The sequence below is a fragment of the Mesitornis unicolor genome, unplaced genomic scaffold (assembly GCF_000695765.1).
Source record: "Mesitornis unicolor isolate BGI_N332 unplaced genomic scaffold, ASM69576v1 scaffold1788, whole genome shotgun sequence".
NCBI lineage: Eukaryota > Metazoa > Chordata > Aves > Mesitornithiformes > Mesitornithidae > Mesitornis > Mesitornis unicolor.
In genome coordinates this window covers 42529-57879 of record NW_010199564.1, presented here as the reverse complement: position 1 = coordinate 57879, position 15351 = coordinate 42529, and the positions used below count along the sequence as shown (strand labels likewise).

Genomic DNA, 15351 nt, shown 5'->3' with positions numbered 1-15351 from the left:
CCCAAGAGACCCATGGTCATTAACTCAATGAGCTGCCTATTGAGCAGGAGGCCTAGACCCATTGGAAAGGGGGATCCAGTACATATCGAGACCACAACTATAAGCCATTTGACTGAAAGTTTGCAGAAGCTTGCTTATCTTCAATGAATGTATGATAGGCGTTTAGTCCCTCAAAAGCCTTCCTTGATGAGTTAATAAATTATGATAGAAGGATGGAGATTATGGAGGAAACTATAAAATCAAAGACTGCTGTGTGAAGAGTGGAATGACAGGAAAATTGACACCCCCTCCCATGAACCTTAGGAGCAAAGAGAAACCTTTTGTGGGCTGAGGAAATCAAAAAAAGAATTAATAGACAGTATGCCTACTATGGCATTAGAAAAGTTCATTCAGGTGTGGAAAGACAAAAGGAAAGTGCCCTCCTAAATTGACCATCCCACCCAAGAGAGAATGAGGGCTGAATCCTGATCTGACAACATGGCAGTAATTGCTCCTAAGATACCTTCCACCCCTGAAAAGGACTTAATTGAACTTGGGATGGGAATCTGGACATGCCATCCCCAGTAAGTGAACTGAGGGACAGCCAGTGGGCTAAAGAGGGTCACGGAAAATAATAAGAGAGACTTGTTAATTACTTTCCTTCTTGGTTCTTTCAATACCCCAGTTGCATTTTTAGTAGATAGAGATGTTCAAATGTCAGCATTTTGGGTAGATGTTGCTAACTGCAATGGCATAATTGCTGATAAAAACCAATTTTGGGTCTCATGCTTTCAGGAACTCTATACTGCAGCCAACGGCTTGAGTCAAGTGCTGGTTACCAGGAGATGCTTCTCCTGCTGAGGTCATAATGAAATTGGATATTTTGCCTATAAACATTCTAGGACCTGATTATTTCCACTTCCCTTAAGGAAGGGAGTGGAAATTTGGACTTCCCATGGCTTCTTTACAATTGATGCCCACGCTTCTTCCCTCCAAAATCATTAATATAAACCCCTATGCTCTACCTTTTGGGGCAAGGAAAGGGATCACTCTTCTAATAACTGAACTGCAAGAACAAGGAATAATTATCCCAACTCACTTACAACTCCCTGGTGTGGCCACTCCATAAACCAAATAGCAACTGATAATTGACTGTCAGTGTCTAAATGCCAGCACGGACCCTTTAACAGCTGTAGTGCCTAACAAAGCCAAATTAATTGTGAATGTGTAGGAGCAAGCCCATCAGATTTTGGTGACCATTGATGTAAAAGATATGTTTTTCATAGTCCCCTTAGAGAAAGCAGACAGAGATCACTTCACCTTTACATGGGAAGGTGGTGTGATTCACTTTTACACATTTTCAACCATTTACACAATTTCAAGGGATATTGCCACTCGCCAACTATTGTTCACTACGCACTACCACAAGAACTTGCTGGAGTTACCCCCAGGGAGGGAGTCAAAGTATATCAATATATTGATGTTAAATTGGTTGGCAGTCCTGACACCACCATGGTAGGACAAACTCAAACAGAGATAATTACTCACCTAGAAAAGGCTCCGAATTCTAGCAGAAAAGGTACAACTCCCATCTTCTGAGGTAAAATTCCTGTCTGTCTGGTGGAGGGGAGGGTGTGAATTCCTCCCAAAAACCTGACTAGTCTTGAACAAGTGAAAATGAATAGAAATAAGAAGGAACTACAACATGCCCTGGGATTGCTGGTGTTTTGGAGAAAACACATCCCAGATTTCTCCATCGTAGCCCACCTTCTATACAATTTAACATGAAAAAGAGCCACCAGGGACTGGACCCCTATTCATGAAGAAGCCTTAAAGCTGTTACTTTTTGAGGCTGGGGTACATTAGGCCTTAGGGCCAATATACCAAATAGATCTACTCCATATCAAATGGGGCTTTGCAATTCATGGACTATCCACACATATGTGGCAATGAAGACCTGAGGGTTTTATTCACACAGTTTTAAAGGTGCTGAAAAAATTATATTCAAGGGCCTTTTTGTGGTTAGTCTAGCTTTACAGAAAGCTGAGAAAATCATACAACAACCAATCATTCTACGAGGACCTTTTAAGGTCTTGAAACTGGTACTGGCCAGAACCTACCCTCCTGTGAGGGTTGCGCAAGGGGAAACGGTCAGGCAGTGTATGTGCAATTAGATAACTATTGCCATATGCATCAGATAGAGGAGGGAGCACCCAAGGTGCTTCATATGCAAGAACTGCCCAATAATCAGCTGGACTCCTGACCTCCTCCTTCTTATACAAACCTGCCCCCTGATTTGAACCCCATCTAAAGAACATATGGTTCACTGACATGTCCTGTAGAAGAGAGGGAAAGGTATAGAAATATCAAATGGTGGCCTTGCATGTTAATTCAGAGAACTGAATTGTGACAGAGGGCAAGGGAAATGCTCAGGTGGGAGAATTGATAGCAGTGATTACTAGAGAAGCCGAGACTAAAGAACCAGTATTTATTTGCACTGATTCATATACTGTGTTCAAGAAATGCACCAAATGGCTCCCATTCTGGGAACAAAACAAATGGGAGATCAATCGAGTACTGGTATGGCAATGAGAAAAGTGGAAAGAAGTCCTAAACTCTCCTAAACAGAAGTCCTTTCTGGTAGGATGGGTTGTGGCACACATAGCAGAGGATCATGTAGCTCATCATTTGAATAACCAAGTAGATTCACTGGCCCACTTAGCAAGGGTGGCTGTGGAGGGTGAGGAGGAAATATGGGATCATTTGTTGGAACGCTTGCATGTAAAATGAGGCCGTTCAGGAAGTAAAGATGTGTTCAAGGAGGCAGTTAGCAGAGGGTGGTTTGTAACCAGAGCGTTATGTAATGCCCATTATTTCCGTGTGCAGCCTGTGACATGTTTGATTAGGAGAACACAACCCTCTTAAGGACCAACCTCTACACTTAAGAGATAATAAAGGGTTATGGCACTGTTGGCAGGTGGACTACATTGGTACATTTTGGAGCTCCAAAGGAAAACAGTATGTTCTTGTAGGAGTTGAAGTGGTGTCAGGGTTAACCCAAGCTGAAGCAGTATGGCAGGCAATGGGAGATAGTGCTGTGAAAGGTCTAAAGACACAGTTTAGCTATTTACCCAAATCACATAATGGAAGCCACTTTACTTCCAGGGCGGTTCAAGAGCAGGCATGGGATGAAGGGATCCGATGGGTCTTTCATATCCCATATTAACCCCAGGCTAATGGCATCGTCAAACACATCAATGGGCTCCTGAAGCAAACCCTAAAACCTCATGAACTGGGATGGGCACAATGGATGTCAGATGTGGTATATAAAGTCAGTAGCCACTGGGGAATTAATGGATGCCCATGAGTTAACCATGTTCTATCCTAAGCCTCTGTCCATACTGTCCAGAAAAAAGGAGACTGAGGACCCGATGAACCCACTCCATTATCCAGAACAACCTGTTCTAGTAGACCTGCTGACAGTAGGAACAATGCTCCTAACCTTAAAGAACCCACTCAGTCTTTAAACTAAGGCGACTACTGATGCGCATGGAAGAATCACTGTATTCATACCTGATGGATTGTCCCATCCTTTTAATCATTATTCATCTTTGTGTACATGTTTTGCAGGTTGTCAGAAGCCCACCATGGGGCTTATATTTTCAATTATTGAGTGGGTCATGCTTTGCATTGTTGGTCTGATCTTATTAAACCTGGTTTTATTCTTTACTAGGGAAAAATGGTGTGGGAGAAGTTATGTTCTTACCTTGTGGATGTGTAATCTCGATTCAGTCAACTGGGAATTTGGATAACCGACCCAACATGGCATGAGAACCTATTACTGGCTTTATCTGAATCCAGAGTTGAACAGACCAAGATCTTTGTATAGACCTCCACACGTCTGTGTCAGTGGGTCTTAAATTTGCCATCATTTGGCAAAATTTTTCATGAATAACGAATTTGAAACTAGAGATGTTAAACCAAAAGTGTATTCAAGATACACATGGGAAGGAAAAATGTTTGTGGGGAGCTGACTCATTCCCATTCCACGTGAAACAATTTGGTGCATAACCTCGCTGGTAGCCTAACGATTTCCAGTTAACATGACCTGGGAAAATATGTGCAATGCTACCTGTTGGAAGCAACAGCTCTGCAAAGGAAATACAAATGCCACCCTTGCAGCCCAAAGAAAGTGGACATCACATCCCTAAGAGGTGAAAATTCCTTGTAATCACATACTGAAATAGACGTGGTGTCCCTGAGAGGTGGAGATCCCTTGTAGTCATGTATGTTGGTGGGTCACTCCACCTCATGATGAACCTCTACACCACTAATATAACATTCCACTATTCCTGAGTTGGTGTATTCAAGCTCCTGACAAATGGGGTGGCTATGCTCACCATAACAGCTCTTGGTATGAATGTGCTTGGTTCCTTAAACATTTTTTGTCCAATACAAATAATATAATCTATATGAATTACTGTCTATACTTATCCTTATACTGCCCTGCAAATCTATGCTTACCATGCTAATGAATTGGGACAGAGGTGCTCGAGGAGAAATGTGTGTTTGCATGTGTTGAATCCGACTGAAATGATGATGCCCAGACAAGTCATGGGGCCTTTCATCTTTGGGTTGAGTTGCTAGTCAAGGAGCGGATGTGACTACTGACCCTGAAGCCACTGTGGGTCCCTGTGTGTATTCATTCATATTTTGAATTGCTCTGATTTGGTTCAATGACAAAATGTGAACCTGCTGTGTCAGGACATCCCGCAGGTCGGGCTCCCCGTGCGGTCTCCCATTGTCATGCTGAGCCTGTAACAAGGTCTGCAACCCACTGCCATGCTAAGCTCTCATCTCCATCAATACTCAGAAGCATGCTCAACCCTGCAGGTTTAGAACACATCTAAAATCCTGGAGCAACAAAGAGAGGATTCACTATTGCAACATATCATAATGCTCTCTCCAGCAGCCTTTCAAGCCTGCAGGTTCCCACAGCACCACACACAATAAAAGTAGTGCATCAGCCATTAAAAAAAGGAGTAATATCTGGGGTAGAAGGTGGGTGCTGCTCAGCTGAATGGACTTCGCTTGACCTGTCCTACCTACTCTTGTAGAAAGCTTAGAGGAAGTCTGTTCTAGGCCCGCATATCTTAACTTATGACTCTAGAAAGACTAAATATTGTGCTTTCTAACGAAAAGTTCCCAGAACATCTTCTGGTTAAGCCATGGCCTTTAAAATAATTAAGCAAGGTGTTCAAACACCTTAGGCTCCACCTAGTGGGTAAGAGGGTTTTAAGCAACCAATTATTATACCTGAGGGATAAAAGTAGTCCTTTGAGGCTGTATTCGCTCCAAGTGTGCTTCTACATAGGCACCATTGCATGTCAGAAAATCTGAGCTGGCAGGTACGTAATTTGAGTAATTGGACTGAACTTCTTTTTGAAGAACTAAATTTGCAAGTGCCACAGGTGTTGAAGATGGCCTTACACCCCTTTCTAGCACTGGATATGCTATTAGTCAAAGAATAGTGTGTGTTGAGAGCTGAACCATTCAGATGGAGAATGTTGTTACACAATGTCACAACCACAATTGAGGAAGCTTGTCAGAAACTGTGAGAAATTGTAGCCAAGACAGGAGACCTGTTCCAGTCAATGTTACTGAATGAATGGAAGATGGATTGGAACACCGCCTCATGGATCTCAGCTTTACTCAAAAAACTTGGATTTAATGGTATGGTGGGGTCTAGTAGTAGAAGCTCTAGTAATGCTTTTGGTGATACTACCTGGCCTAGTTATCAGCTTTGCTATAATAAGGCATCTTCTAAACTGCTTATTCTCTGCTTTTTCTTCTTCAATACCCTATGTTCAGATCACTACTGTTGAAAGGGACCTTGGAGTGTTTGAGCCCACAGAGTGCTGTAAGGGGTGAGCCTCAAGTGCCTCTGCCGTAAGCCCAGGCCATGCCTCAAGAGGAGCCTCCAAAAGTCCCCAAAGAGGCTGGAGCTGGGCACAGGGAGGGGCCTACTGTCACTCCTCTTGACCGATTGGTATCTCAGCCACTCCTGGTGCTGGAGAGAGGGAAGGTTCCAGAAGTCCTGGAACTGGGGCCAATATATAGAGACACATCACTCATTCTGGGGCTTGCTGGGCTTCTTGCCGAATAGCCTCCTTGACAAGTCCAACGCTGGACCTAGGATTTGTGATCTCTCTCTGTCTCAATCTTTCTCTCTCTTTTCCTCTCTTCTCTCTCTCTTCTTCTCTCTCCCCTTAAAGGTGTCAAGTTCCCATAATGCAGCATAGCTTAGGTAGATATATTTGTGGGAGGGCCAACATTTATAGAATGTTTGTTCCTATTAAAGCTGATGTTTGTGTTTGGATCCGAAGTGCTTTTTCACTTTAATCCACACTGAGAGGATTTGCGAACCTTAGTCACTCCCTCCTCTCCACAGGCGAAGGGTGACAGCAGTTGCCTTATCAGCAGCTCTGGTTTCAAGTCTCTCTCCTAGGAAAGTTTTGCTAAGGAGAAGCCTTGAGATCAGTACCAGCCATAAAGCCATAGAAATGTCACAGGAACCTCCTAAATTACTCTGTGATTTGGGATTTGGAGGGCTTTGCAATTTACAAGCTCTGCTTTTAAGCACTGTATTTGTGAAAAATTCACACAACCAGAGCTTTTCATTAAATCCGTTATTGACCGTTTTCCCCTCAGACCATGTCCTCCTCCATCAGAATCGAATCTGTCGTGAAGGAGAAGAACAGGATGGGAGAGTGCCCGGTCTGGGAAGAAAGGGAGTGTGCACTCGTCTATGTTGACATTAACTCACAGAAAGTTTGCCGCTGGAGCCCACTCACCAATGAGGTGCAGAGTGTGTCTGTGGGTAAGAGTCTATACTCTCCACTTCATCCTGGGAATCTTCTGTGCCCACCTCGTCCATCCCTTCAAGTAGGAGTCCTGCAGCATGGTGGTCTCCCTTACTTTCCTGGTGGCCACACAGCCCGCCCTCCCATGACATGTTGCTAAGCATGATGTGGCCAGAGCCAGGTGAGCAGAGGTGATTGTGCTCAGATGTGGAGGGCCATGCACACGTTGCCCTTGCTAAGTCCCAGTGAGAAGGCATGTTTCATTTGGGACCTGCAGAGGAAAAGGTACAGTCCAAATGGCTATGTCTGCCCAGAAGGTGGAATGATCTGGAGAACATAGAGCCAGTGGGATGTGCTAAAGATTTTAGCATCAGCTCAGCCTTTCCCAGGTCAGGAATGTCCTGATCAAGCCCACATGCCTGAGGTGAGGTCAGGAGGGGTAGGGCTGACTGATGGCCCAGGAGCTGCCCACCATCTCCCACTACTCTTTGCTTGCAGATGCCCGCGTTGGCTCAGTGGCATTGCGGCAGTGTGGAGGCTACGTCATTGCCCTGGGGACCAGGTTTGCCTTTCTGGACTGGGACACTCAGGAGGTCACCACCATCCTTGAGCTCGAGCAGGATAAACCCAACAACAGGTTCAATGATGGGAAAGTGGATCCAAAAGGGAGGTTTTTTGCTGGTAAGTTCCTGGCAGAAATTTCCCCCAGATCAAAGAGGATCTGATTACAGTGTATTTTATATAATGCATTTTATTCTGTGTTCTTGACTCCTCTGTTGAGTTCCCCACAAAAACCAACGTAGCAAGCATGAGCTCTCTTGTGAACACTTGGTTGCTGCCCAAAGGAGCAGGACAAGGGACCCCACTTCCTCTGACATAAATGAGGACAGAGGCTGTTGACAAGGACTGTCTGGCAGGAAGGCTCCTCTTCTACTTGGTGGATAGTGATTTTCAAACATCTCCCTACACAGGGGGTGAAAAGTTGGTGAAGGGTTCATGCAGGTGGGAAGGTTTCTGGAGATGTAGAAGAGAATGCAGCTCCTAGAGCATAAGATAAGCTGTGGCGTGCACCCTTCATGTACAGCCTTCCCCCTGGGGAGCAGGGATGTGGGGAGAGATCCTGCCTCCTGAAGGCAAGAAGGACTTTTGCCACTGGTTGCAATGCAGCAAAGATCCCCCTGTGCTTTTTCTTCTCCCATATAAATGATGAGCCAAGCACAGCAGTCCATGTTGAAAGTGGAGAGTGACTGAAGGGAGTGAAAATGGCTCTGTATTTGTTTTGCCAGCCAGCCTCTTCTTATTATTTCAAATTTGACAAAAATCAGGAAATTCATTTGACTTGTAGTTATGCCCAAGGGCTGACATGTCATTAGAGTTAAAGGCAAGAATAAGCGAGAAAAAGCTGCTTTGCAACAGGGGTTTTGGCCAAATGATGTAAAACAAGCTCGTAAGGTCTTTTAGGAGGAGAGACAGAGACAGTCTGTGACAGTTAAAAGAAGGTGTAAATACCCTCCTTGAGTGCTTCCCATCGTGTTGCTGTAGAACTCTCTCTTTTCCAGAGACAAAGAGAATCAGAAACTAAATAGCAAGCATAACACTGAGGCATAAATTCATTAATAAAAATTCTTACTTTTGTGGTATTCTCCACTTGCTTCTGAGATAACCATGATTTACAGCACCTGTATTGTAAAGTCACAGTCCAGTATTTAAATGATAAAAGTAGCCTACAAAAAGCAACAACAAAAAGAGCACATGATGCTTCCCTGCATCTGTGAGCAAAACCTCAGCCCCTGGCATGTTGTGGTGCTCCCTTGGATCTTTGGTGTTTACATGGCTTAAACCTCATGGCAACACAGAAACTTGTCCTTTCATTGGCCAGGATCACTTCCACCAGTCAGCTGCTCCTGACCTGCTCCTTTTCATCAACTTTCTTTTCTTAGTAACACTTAGAGAAGTTTTATGATCAAGTATGAGGAAAAAGTTTCTGCTTTCTAACTAGTGCTCCTATTTCCATTCCAGGTACAATGGCCGAAGAGACAGCACCAGGGGTCCGAGCGAGGCGGCAAGGCGCTCTCTATACTCTTTTCCCTGACTATTCAGTAATAAAACAGTTAGACAAGGTGGACATCTCCAATGGTCTGGATTGGTCCCTGGACCACAGGACCTTCTTTCACATCGACAGCCTGGCATACGCTGTGCATGCCTTCAGCTATGATGTGCATTCTGGAAAGATCGGTACACGTGCTTTTCTAAATTCAGTGACAAGTACTGCTATTACTCTTTCTGCAGCAAGACCTGGGTGTGTAAGATGCAATGATTTATTTGACAGATATAATCTCTTCTGGTTACAGATTTCAGTAGGCTGACTGTGAGTTTTCCCATGTTTAGTTATAAACCAGGGGTATTTAGTGAACAAACTTTTGACAGTCCTTCCACTGAATTTAATCTGAATAGATGTCTTATACGGGAAGAAACCATTTATACTGCAGAGTGAGAATTAGCTTATAGGATGCTATTTATTCTTGAGTGCCATCTACTGGCATGCTCTGATTGTACTAGCTCCATAAATACAAGTACAGAACGTGCATGCATGCCTGTATGTCATGGAAATATATTTTAAAAAATCAAGTTATCATTGAAGTTTCCCAATTCTGAAATGAAAATTGTTTTCAGATGTTTGGCAAATTTCACTTAAAATCATTTTCTGGATGTTTTTAATTATATCTTCAAAAAAAGGAAAATTTAAATGCAAGTGAAATGGATGTAACCTCATTTCAGAACCCTGTGAAATATTTTTGTGCTGTATCAATCTGTCATATTCCATGGTAATTTAAATGGCTGAACTGCCTTTGTACTCCAATGAGTGTGGACTTTGTGTAATCATGGGTGAAAATTGCACAAAATAACTACATTCACTCAGATTTCATTTTGCTGAGGGAAATATATTTCTACAGATTTTGAGATACAAGATTTCTAAAGAAGATTTAATGCAACTTCCCCTCCCCAAGGACAAAAACATAATGAATTTGAGTTTCCTAGCTTTGGTTTTATGCTGATGACTATGTATTTCTGGATGGTGTCACGGCCATAATGTGCTGAGGCCAGAGCAGGCAAAGTGCTGCCCGTGGGCACCACTCCATGGACCATGCATGTGCCCACCAACCCATCTGTGCTGCAGCCGAGACCGCTGACGGTTGGTATATAGGCTTAATCCAAACTGTTAAGTTGACTGGCCATTAAAAAGGAAAGTTCTTGATCTTTAGCCAGCAGAGATTGGTTATGACCAACATTTAAACCCAGGTCATTATTTATGTGATGCATTGCTCGTAAAAAGACGTACAGGCTGCCATGAGCAATGAAAGACCAGGAAAAATTGCTGTGTTTGTGGCAGCTGTGATACGGCGGTCAGCTGGTGGGTTAACAGGAGGGACAGAGGCATTTTGTTCTCTTCCTTGGTAAAATAATAGGAGCTCTAATTCAGTACAATCCCAAACTGCAATGGCTTTACTGGGTGCTTGTTTCTGCCAGGCTAAGTTAGGCTTTTAACACATCTGCTAAATGCATATGTGATATAAATTTTGCAGCATGTCTTTGCCACAGAAAATGAACTTATCTGTTTCCAAGAGTGTGGAAGATGTTAGACTGGGATCTGATACAGAACTGGTACCAGCCCACGTAACACCAGCTTTTAACTCTCCCTGCAGCCTGCCCCAAAGTCCTGTATGATCTAGAAAAGGAAGAGCATATGCCTGATGGGATGTGCATTGATGCAGAGGGAAAGCTCTGGGTGGCCTGTATTGATGGTGGGAGAGTAATTCGTATAGACCCGGAGACAGGTAAGGCCTCCCACCAGCACGTGAGTATTGAGGGTCACCTAATGTGCCACGAATGAAAAAGGAAAGGCAGCCAGGAGGAATGGTTTGAAGGTGAGATAAGAAGGTGTCTTAAGAGATAGGAAGGTGAAAAAGGTGTTCATTGCTTGTTTCTGCCCCACGGGTTACCCTGAGCATCACTGGTTCAGTCCTTGATCATGTGAGGGTGCAGCTCCCCATGCTGCCTCCCAGCATCAGGCACGCCTGTTCCCACGGTCTGCTGATGCAGCACACCCACTTCTTAATAATGCCACTTAAAAAAAATACTGCATATCTATTGTGAGAAACATTATAAACCTGCAATTAAAAAAGAAAAAATTCTCAGCTTTGCAATGTTTAACTCGGAAACACTGTTAGTGAATGACAGGCCCAGGTGTCTCTCACCTTCCTAGCTTCCAGTACCTTATTGCTTCATTTTGAGAAAAGGAAATGAAGTCTCATAGATACAGGAGAGGGGCTGAAAAATAGAGATGATGCAGATGAAAGAATTTCGTTTCCCCACAAACTGTCCTTTAGGATATGGCCTGTCTGAGGGAGTAAATGCTATATCTTCTGAGTAAATGCCATAGCTGCACCATGTGCACTAAAAGTACCATCATATTTACCTGCTTCCTAGCAAATGGATGCTAGGAAACAATCCCATCTTTTTTTCCCAGGAAAAAGAATCCAAACTGTGATGCTGCCTACTCCTAGGATCACCTCTTGCTGCTTTGGTGGAAAAGACTACTCAGAAATGTATGTGACTTCTGCATACGATGGACTGGATGAGACCGCCTTAGCCAAGGAACCTCATGCGGGTGAGATTTTCAAGGTAAGCAGGCTTTATTTCTTCCTATACATCAGACCTGCCAAGTCTTGCACTCAGAGAGTGCTCACTCATCCTGCTCAGGTGATGTTCTGGTCCAGATACGTTGCTTATCCCCCTGGCTGGGTACAGCTGCTTTTGCACAGCTGCTCCTGCATTTGGAAGGAATATGTGGAGAAATTTCTAGTAATAGTGTTGATACGTTGGTTAGCCAAAGTGGATATCTGGCCCAGATCTGAAGGCAGATGGTAGATCTGAGTCTGCCCTGTACAGCATATTCTGTAATACACTGTAAGGAATTGGGTCTTGCTCCTATAGCTTACTACACTATACTTTCAATTCTTGTTTTTTGATCATACCAGAGTATCTAAATACTTCCACACAAATTGCACCTTTAAAAATTATGTGCTTAAACTCCATGGCAAAGCTTTGAATCTCAATCTCAAAACTTTCAGGATTTTTTGAGTCTATTAAAAGTGCATGCTATGTTTTGAGTAACTAATAATCCACATTTTTGTCCAGGGCTCTTGACTCCAAAACTTGTTTTCTTAATTTTTTGGTCTATTAGTAAAAACTACACTGGGAAAATAAAATGTAGTTCTGAAACAGCAGTTACCAGCACTCTCTGAAAGATGACGATAGCATGAAAGGGAAGGGTTGTAAATAAGGTGAAATGGAATTAACCAAATTGTATTATCAGCCTGGCAATAGGATGAAAACATGTTTCAGTAGGAATGGGGATTTAATCTGGGACCTTCTAGTTGAAAGCAGTGCTTGGAACAGATTTCCCATGGCCAAGAACTGATAGATTTCTCAAGCAGCAAAGTTTAGCAGCCCACAGGAGAGCTAAATACCAAAAGATAGTTTCGAGCCTTGCCTTTTTTTCTCTCTTCCTCAGTTCTCCAGTTCTAGAAGGGAATTGGTATTTTCCAAACCCACATTTGTCTTGCATGGCTGAAGTTCATTAAAAGTTGTTATGACTTGTTTTGTTAATACAGAGACAAGGGTCACAAGTAAGTGACACAGATAATGCATAAATTAGCAAAATTATTGAGTGGTACTTGATAATCTTAAAGATCTTAAAGACTTCTAAAGAACTCCATGCAATAACTCTTCTTGGGCTTCTCTAGAAGAAAGAGTATGTTGCTATGATGTTTGAATGTTGTACTCAGTTGGAGATTTAACTTTTTCCTTTCTTTTATTATTTATTTTTTAAAACAGATAACAGGCCTGGGTGTCAAAGGGTTACCACAGAATTTCTATGCTGCTTGAACATTGATGTTAAATAACAAAGAAGAAATGCTTGCATCTTGTAGTAATGCTGACAAGGAGAAGTCCAATGAACTGTAGAACTGATCTGTGTGAGGATTTCTAAATCCACATTTAAGAACGTGCTTGTTTGGAACTGAAGATATTCCTTGTTCTGTGGACCTGTGGCATCATGCAATAGGTTAGAGAGGTAAAGTTAATCTGTTTTACACCTTGACAGCTTTTGTGACTTTCCATAAACCTCTTCAAGCTCAAGCTTAGTTTTTTTGAACTTTCTGATGACCAGCTCTGAATTTTTACATCCTTGCTAGCCAGTTTCCGTCTGCCTTGTCATGAACTCATCTGTCTTGTCTCTAGGACACCATTTATGCTGTTGGAAATAAACCATATTTTAAATAGGCTTTTGGATTTTTTTTTTTCCTGCCTTCTGATATTATCATGAAAATGCTAAGTGGCCACATACATGTCAGGCCACACTACCACTGTCGGTACAACCAAGCTGCAAGCTACCAGAATGGTCTGTGACGTGGCCTCTCCCTCTCCCTCTCCCTCTCCCTCTCCCTCTCCTCTCCAACAAATCTGAGATCCAGAGGACCAAGAAGGGAGCTTTATTCACTAAGCATTATTGAATATACTGGACCACTGAACAGGATTTTCCAAAAGTGCATTGTTTCAATGCGGTTACGTGAAGTCTACAGTGAAACCTGCATTAGGTACTTATTCTACATAATTAATTTAGGTCATCAGCAAGCACTTTGCTCTTGCACTACTTGACCAGATAATTGGTTAATCAGGATAAAGGCTCTTGGCCCATTGCTCTGCTTCACACCTACCTTGCCCTGGAAGTGAGGTGAGTCCATACGGCTATACAAAGACACCTTGATTGAGAAATAAAATGTTTAGTTCATTCTAATGTTTGCTCAACAACCAGGCTGTTGTTTTTTAATCTAGTCATAATTCCAATAGTAATTAAGATCCTGGGGGTTCTTAAGAGCAAAGGTGTTAAATGCCCTACAGCTTTGCGTCAGTGCCAAACTGGTACAAGGAACGGGTATTATGCAAGATTTCCTGTTTACCCAGGCTGGAGAGGAATATGAAGGCAGGATGTCTGGAGGCAAGTCAAATGTCCAAACCTTTAATTAAAAAAAAAAAAAAGTAGGAAGTGTGTGAGATAGTTTCTTTAATAAAAAATGCCAAATTATTGGCAAAATTGCCTATCCACTAGGCTATTTGCTCTGCCAAAAAAGGAAAGTAGATTGTTTTAAAACAATTTTCTGTTGAGAAATCCTTAATACCCTCATAAATTTTTTCTAGAGCTTCCCCAGGCATGCACACTATAATTCTCCAGCCACTCCTTCCCACACCTCTAAAGGGAGATACTCTGCATGCTGCTCTCAGGTCTGAGCACTTTGGGATGTCTCTCTCTTCATAGCATGGCTTCCCAAATTAAAGAAAGGTTTGAAGGCGTATTTCTATCTATCTGGTGCCAAAAGGCCCATTAATTCACTTCTCTTCAGGTTTCAGGACTTACTGTTGTGTGATTTTGCTTTCTAAAAAAAAAAAATCATTGGCTGAAAACTATGGTAGGACTACTCTCCAGCCTTGTTAACTGAAGTAAGGCCTTGAGCAAGACAAAAGACGGGGGTATGGGATTGGAGTCTTTCCCTTTGTGCATGTAGGGAACAATGTCTGTAGTCCTTGGTGAGGATACACTCTGGGTGGGTTTACTGGATGACCAAGTATGTGGGTTGCTGTGGGTCAGCCACACATGGTGAAAAGCACAGCAGGGAGGCTGCTGCCTGCCCCGGGGTAACCTGCTGATGGTGTATCACCGAACATGGGTTACAGGCAGAACTTATAAGAGTTTGTCAACAAGATAGCAGTGACTGATGGGAACTGGTTTGCCTTGTGAGGGATTGCTCTGTACATCCTGCCTATTATAAGCTTTTAAAATTATTTACTCTGTTGAATATGCACTACTATATTTAACCTATACCAGGCTGGTTAAATATTTCTTCTCTTGCATGCTTTTGTGTGTGTTGGGAATAGGCTGCCAACTGGGAAGATTTTTGTTCTTGTGTTTCCTATCCCTTGTGGAACAACCTGACTGTCTTTTTTTGCCTTCCTGAAAAGGTATGTCTTTGAGACAACCTATTAATTCTAAACTGAGGGTTTCCAAATATTCCTAAGTGCATCTAAGATGTGAATGGATCTGGTTAAACATCACATGTGTCCTGGCATTTCTGCTGCACCCACATGCTGCCACAGGCCTGGAATTGGTGAATATGGGGGATGTAGGGTTTTCTCTGCCTGCTTTTACTGATGTGCCTAGGACTCTGGGCAGGAAAGAAGATATAAAAATATTTCTTAATTCTGGATAAGAAGATGTAATAATTTTTCTAGCAATCTCTATTTATTGTTCATATTAACTAACTCATCTTAAAAAGAAACATTAAGGCTGGTCTTTTTGCTAATGAGAGAGAGGATAGACACAAAGTAGCTGGCTTTAAACAAACACATTACTAAATGCCACCTACTGTGGGTAAACGGGTCTCTGGCAGAA

The 15351-nt window shown here is 42.7% G+C and overlaps 1 protein-coding gene across 1 annotated transcript; it reads left to right on the top strand.

The window, feature by feature from the left end:
• The first annotated feature begins 6693 nt into the window (after positions 1 to 6693).
• LOC104544560 (regucalcin-like) lies at positions 6694 to 12791 on the top strand. The gene is made up of 6 exons (XM_010189469.1): positions 6694 to 6859; positions 7341 to 7523; positions 8862 to 9077; positions 10547 to 10678; positions 11371 to 11525; positions 12741 to 12791. The coding sequence occupies exons 1-6, from the start codon at positions 6694 to 6696 to the stop codon at positions 12789 to 12791; spliced, it is 903 nt and encodes a 300-aa protein (XP_010187771.1).
• Positions 12792 to 15351: the final 2560 nt, after the last annotated feature.

What these genes read in the sequence shown, in the direction of transcription:
- LOC104544560 (XM_010189469.1), top strand. Translation starts at nt 6,694, where the DNA reads ATGTCCTCCTCCATCAGAATCGAATCTGTCGTGAAGGAGAAGAACAGG. An exon ending in AAAAGGGAGGTTTTTTGCTG is followed by an intron (nt 7,524 to 8,861) that starts GTAAGTTCCTGG and finishes TTTCCATTCCAG; the next exon opens with GTACAATGGCCGAAGAGACA. An exon ending in TGTGCATTCTGGAAAGATCG is followed by an intron (nt 9,078 to 10,546) that starts GTACACGTGCTT and finishes CTCTCCCTGCAG; the next exon opens with CCTGCCCCAAAGTCCTGTAT.